The sequence below is a fragment of the Octodon degus genome, unplaced genomic scaffold (assembly GCF_000260255.1).
Source record: "Octodon degus isolate 3935 unplaced genomic scaffold, OctDeg1.0 scaffold00168, whole genome shotgun sequence".
Taxonomy (NCBI): domain Eukaryota; kingdom Metazoa; phylum Chordata; class Mammalia; order Rodentia; family Octodontidae; genus Octodon; species Octodon degus.
The window spans coordinates 3079731-3085999 of NW_004524744.1; the positions used below are offsets into that span (position 1 = coordinate 3079731).

Here is a 6269-nt window from a genome sequence, read left to right on the forward strand (position 1 = left end):
GGCTGGCATGTGGTGCTGGGGGATTGAACCATGGTCCCTGTGCTTTGCTAAGCTTGTTCTAAGTAGGTACTTTAGACCACTGAGCCATCTCACCAGCCCTAGGATCCACTTTAATAAACTAAATTTTGCTTAGCTAGGCATAAAAATATTTATCTTATAATTAATATAATCAATTCAAATACATAATCAAAATATAGATGAAGATACCACATAGGTACAAATGACTATTGAATAAAGATAAAATTAATTTTAAGAAGAAATTATTACTAATATTTTTGTTTTGTTTATCAAAATGGTAATCTTAATAGGAGAAGGGCTGATTGTGGTTTTTTCATGCTGAGATTTTCAGCACTTTAATTAAACAACTGCATATTGAATTACTGTGTATGCATCCAAAGCTGTAATAACTGAGTGTTTAATATCATCAGATAAAGTGCAAAATTGTAGATGAATCTCTGATAACATAACTGCTGAAGCTCATAGATTTATAGAATTCTGTGGGAAAGAGGAAGTGCCAAAAGGTGCTTGATGTGCATGGATCCAAGGGACAAGTGAATGAAGACTGGCTTGAGGCATCGACTCTGTCTACCGCAGCTGCGCCAGGAAGGACAAGGTATTTTTCTCTTTCAGCCACACACTACCGTCTGATAACGAGGCTGCTTAGGACACAGTCCGCCATTTACTAAATAAGGAACTAATGTTGTTATTATTAAATAATTATTACTGAGGGTGTCTTATTTTGTTTCAAATTATGATCTCCAGGTTCATCCACTTTTTCTGCAAATGACAACATTTTGTTCTTTGTACTGCCTGGATAACACTCCACTGTATATACATTTTCTTTGTCCATTCAGTTGGAGATCATGTTGAGCAAAACAAGTGAGATGAAGACAGATACTGCATAATATGTGGGCTCCAAAAGAGATGATATGCAAGCAGATGGGAGACTATCATTAGATCATTAGACAACAAGGATGGAAGAAAGGGGAGAGAAAAGGCTGCAAGGGTGGTATTAGGGAGCACAGATATGATAAAAATGCAATATACATATTCAAACTTCTCCAACAATAACAGCAGCAAAAAAAAAATAGATGAAACTATGATGGACAGTGAGGTAAGAGGGGTAATGGAGATGGTGATCAAAGCAAGTTATGTGCATATACAGATCTACTAAAATGAAACCTATTAATCTACATAAACAACATGCCCCAATCAAAATATGGAATTAATTATTACTTTGCGTCTTATCATTAAAGGCTTTATTGCTTTATTTTCTGGTTGAAAACTATAGCATAGCAATATTAGTTGGGGAAAAGAGAAGACACAGCCCATGCGCTCTGAGATGCTAAAGTGACATCACAAATGCTGGGCACTTACTCTTTGTGTATGTTTCATTCACAGTGTAAGTACAGAGGGCACTGCCATCCCGACTGCCCAATGCAAATCCTCTTCCACTCAGAACAACTTGAAATTCCTCTAGAAGCAAAAGAAGATATAGACATTTTAATTGCTCCTTTACCAATGTGTTTAATGTACTGGAAATGAAAGTATCAAGATATGTAGACTGAATGCCTTCACAGTATTCAGTCAACTATCAACAATAAAGATATAATTCTATATTTCCCACTGTGCTTGCTTTCTTTGGTCCTCTGGGTAAACATATCATTCACTGCCACATCAAAATGCATTATCATCTTCAACACAAACTATTTCCCAATAGTAATCAACATGTTAGGACCAAGGCATATTGTTCATTACCAAACAAATCCCATATAAAATTCCCCAAAAGATATATCTACAAAAATAGGAAGAAAGAAACTTAAAAGAAAGAAAGAAACTTCTTTATTTTTTCTCTATTTTCAGGCATATTGCATTGGGTATGTAGACAGAACTAATTCTTTATGTTCTAGAACTCTTAGAGAAGTCAAGTGTATCATTTTCTGTGTTTTATATGGGATTCTCCTTCAACAGTTTCTTCACCTTGCTAATCCTGACATCCTTTTCTATTCCTTATAAACTTATAAATCATTAGAGGTCATATACTCTGGATTACTAATAATGTACAATCAGTGGACAGAAGTTGACTTAATTTCTTGCACCCATATATTAGGAACAGGCGCTTAAGTTAGAAACAGTCACTTACGTGAGAATATGCTAGAAGAAAAGTTAACAGGCCTAACACCTTGATGAATACCAAATGTTTGCTTCTTGACTTCAAGAGGATATACTGACTACTTTTTTTAAATGAACTCTCATTAAAAGGTAAACCAAGGTACAATACAATGTTAAGAAGCTTATGTGTGCTATGATTCACGAATTGGGTAGCTCCACCTCAGAAGTGGTTCCAGAACTCTTACCACAGGAGTGCAAGAGGAGCTTTTTATGGCATGGATATCAATGTCATGCAAGGAAAATATTCAATTTTTACAGTATTACTGTGTCTTATTTGTTCTGTCCCATTGGGAAATTCCTATTTATATACTTACAAATGTATTGGCTGTTGGTGGTTAGTTAAACTTAGATTCTATTTGTCTTTAACATACTAATTTACAAGAAATAGCTCCTCAAGGTTTCCTTCGTTTGTAAACCTAGGAAAGGTCACTCATGAGGCTCAACTGGCTTTTTCTACCCAGGGATTCTTGAGGCCTCATCTCCATTTTAATTTGCTTTAGCAACTCATCTTCTCAAACTTCTGTCTAATATAATCCAGTGCACATATAGTCCTTAACTATGGAAGCAAGACCTGCCAGGCCACACTTTCCATTTAATGTGCTATAAAAGGAACTTTACTGTTAAGTCAAAATAAAATAAAGGTAAAATTTTAAATGAGATTCAGTAAGAGCATGGGCAGTAGTGTCAGACAGAGCTAAACATCTACTAGAACATTTACTAGTAGTAATCACTAAACGTGGCTCTGTCTTCATTTTCCTCATTTGGGATCCTGGGATTATAAATCCATCAAATAATGTTGCTATCAAGACTAGATAAAATACATGCAAGATATAGTCTTTTACTTTTCCACTTATTTTTCTATGTCATCCAGAAATTTACCGCTCTAATCCTTTGCAAAAGAAAACCTTGCTTCCGGATATGTGAGTGCTCATTTATTAAGGCATCTGGAAGGTACAGAGCCCTAAGGTCATGTGCAGTGGCTGGAAGGTTCTGCTCTAAATTACACAATACATTTTCTTCCCTACTAGAATCCATGTATTTCCTTTTTTAAGTCAGGTTAGTTTAAAACAAACTCCAGGTCAGACTTGCAGATAAAGAAAAGGGCCAGAAAAATCCGACTGTCTCTGAGCAAGGATGGCCAGGAGGTGCAAAAACCTGAGTCTGCTCTGAATGACAGCTGATGAGGCCACCTGTTTCCTTCCTGTCACCCGCCCGTAAGTCACTTCCTTCTACGCCCCAAGCTGGCAGATCCCATAAGCTAGGCAGGTCATCAAAGCATGACACTCACCATCTACAGATACCTGACTGCACAATCAAATAAATGATTTCATATTTTATTTTATTTGTGGTAGGAAAGGTCTCAAATGTGAACTAAATATACAGAAGATTCTAGAAGCCTGTCACACAATATGCTCATTATTTAAAATAACACTCCAATCTTAAAAATTTGAATTTAAAATAGAAATATTTCAAGGAATTATTTAAAAATCTTACACAAAAAAGATGCCAAAAAAGTTAATTTTGCTATTCTCTTTCCAACATAGTTTCAAATCATATATTTTGGCTAGGAAAAAAAATACAATTTCTTACATGGTATTTTTAAATTCTAAACACTTACCCCCCACACAGACACTTGAGGGCCTCAATTCCAGGATTTCAGTACATGACTGTTCTAGTATCTAAAGAGGAAAAAAAACGAAGACCAAGCTAAGGAACTAAATCATGACATGTGAAGGAAATCAGAAAATTGACTTGGGGTCTTCTTAGAAGATGTGACAGAGAAAAAATCTATTACACATACAGTTAGCAAGATCTTAGAATCCTTGTGTATTGCCTTTTGAGATACATTCTAGTTGTGTATTGCAATCTTCTTATTTAATAGATTAAATCCAGATAACCACAAGAAAAATGGGTGCCGCCTCAAAGGGTAGCAGTCCTTGACAATAAAAAGCAAACCACACCTCTCATTGATTAATGCTGTTGTATTTTATGTTTAGAAGTTTAACATAATGTCAATATCAATAAATTGGCACTTTTTTATTTGATGCCGGTATTTCTAGTCCACATCTCAGGCTCAGTTCCCATGGATGTGAATCCTCCCTGCAATCTTGCAGAACACAGACTCTTTGTACGAGCCAAACACTTTTCTCAAAAACACAGACTCTGTATTCAGGTGTTCCCAAGGCACTGGAACAGAATAACTCCACTTAGCTTGTTCTGAAAAACAGAAACCACCACACAAAGCACAAGGCTACAAGAGAAAAACAACAGTGATGGAATAAGCCGTTCCGAATGTGCACAACAATCCTGCCTTTATTTTTAGAACTGCTCTGCTCCACATTATCAAAGTCAGACACACTCCAGATGATCTTTGGGCAGCATTCCTTTCTCGACAGAAGTTGAAGACAGATGATGTGTGGTGGTTTTAGCATCTCCTGCTCATAACTAAATCAGGAAGGAAGGACTGTAACAGGAAACCAAAGGGCTTTCTGGAACAACAGTGAAAATACAAATTCTCCATGAGTAAAATCAACAGTCAGATCACGGAATTTTTTAGAGCTGAGTGTAAAACTCTGGAAAAGGACATCAGTTAGACTGTTTAAAATGATTTCCCAATGGATACAACTTCATGACTGAAGCTGCAGATTGCGAAACAAATCCAGTAAGATTTTACATTTGAGAAATACAATCAACACACTCCCAGATTCAAGAGTTGAAGATCACTGTCAAAGGCAAGTGCATCCTCTTGGAGGTGTATTTCAAATCATTAATTCTTTAAACACTTGGAAGGATTCAAATAATCAGACCAAAGGAAGCAGGTAGAAAAGCTTGGCAAAGGAACATGACACAAAATCGCTCCAACTAACAAACATGGGCATTTGGTTTGGCAATCTGATGTGAAAGGACAGAGAACGAGCCGCAAAAATAAAGGTCAAAGAAAGCACAAAGTCACCAAGCGTCCTCTGTCTGCTAGCAACTCTGAAGAAACTTCTTTAAAGTAGATACTATGAAAGGAACTAGTGGAATCTTTCAGTTTACAATTTATTTTATTCACTCTATCAAGATTACTGACAAATGTTTTAGTACCAAGGAAAATTATTGGGGAACTTTAAAGACTGTATCTACCAGAAATAAAGTAAATGCAAAACATAAAGGGGTTTTCTAAGGAGGATTTCAGAGAATATGCACCCCAGAATGATTTCTGTGAATCAGTTACATTATGTTTCTTTTTTTCCTACCAATACTGATTATAACATATTCAGATCTTATAAGACTTAAGACAAGAGTCATGTGATTTCCTCTCCTTAAATGTCGATTTTTTAAACTTTCTACATAATGAAAATTTAAATAGCAGGATCAAATGAATAACTCTCCATTGAAGGCAAGAGGAAAATCCCTTCAGGGACCATTGATGGTCTCCATGGCCCCTGTCTGTCACCTGTATGGTTTATTTATTTATTTATTTATTTATTTGGCAGTACCAGGTATATAGCTCAGGACCTTGCACTTACCAGGCAGGCACCTATGCCAGTGAGCTATAACCCCAGCCCTGGTACTTTCATTTTAAACGAAAGGTTCAGAGTGACTGAGAAATTTATGTTCTACTGGAGTCAGAGGTTAGAGAAACAAAGTTACATTAAGCAAAGATTATGACTAGCTAATATCAGTTCTAACCTGCAATAAATTGTGTAAAATATTTATATATAAAATTATACATTGGTTTAATAGTTGTATGAAATTATTTTAATATAGAAATGATATTAATGAATGGAAAAAAATCTCTGATAATTCATTCATTGAAAGGCAAAAGTACCCCTGGGAACTCACTGACACCAAGTCTTGAAATTGGTATTATCATCTGATGCAATCAATTGAATTTCCTCAACAGTATCTATCCTTCTCAAAAGTTTATTTTACTTCTTTACATAGCTTTGGTCCCTTTACTATGTTATTTGAATGTATAATTTTCCTTGTCTATTAGAAGACAAATTGTTTGAGTTCAGAAATGAGATCATATTACACTGGACAGCCCTTTCAGTGATGAACACTGAATGCTTGGTATATGCAGAACTATCAATACAGGTTCAGAGCATAAA

The 6269-nt window shown here is 35.7% G+C and overlaps 1 protein-coding gene across 3 annotated transcripts in view; it reads right to left on the minus strand.

The window, feature by feature from the left end:
- The window catches only part of Antxr2 (anthrax toxin receptor 2), a 149804-nt gene that overhangs the window by 109702 nt on the left and 33833 nt on the right, over nt 1-6269 (minus strand). For all 3 annotated transcript variants that reach the window (XM_023703292.1, XM_012517357.2, XM_023703293.1), the window contains 2 exons: nt 3791-3851; nt 1378-1476 (listed from right to left, as the gene is read on the minus strand). In XM_023703292.1, the coding sequence (XP_023559060.1) occupies nt 1378-1476; nt 3791-3851 (160 nt within the window). The remainder of the gene's footprint in view (nt 1-1377; nt 1477-3790; nt 3852-6269) is intronic.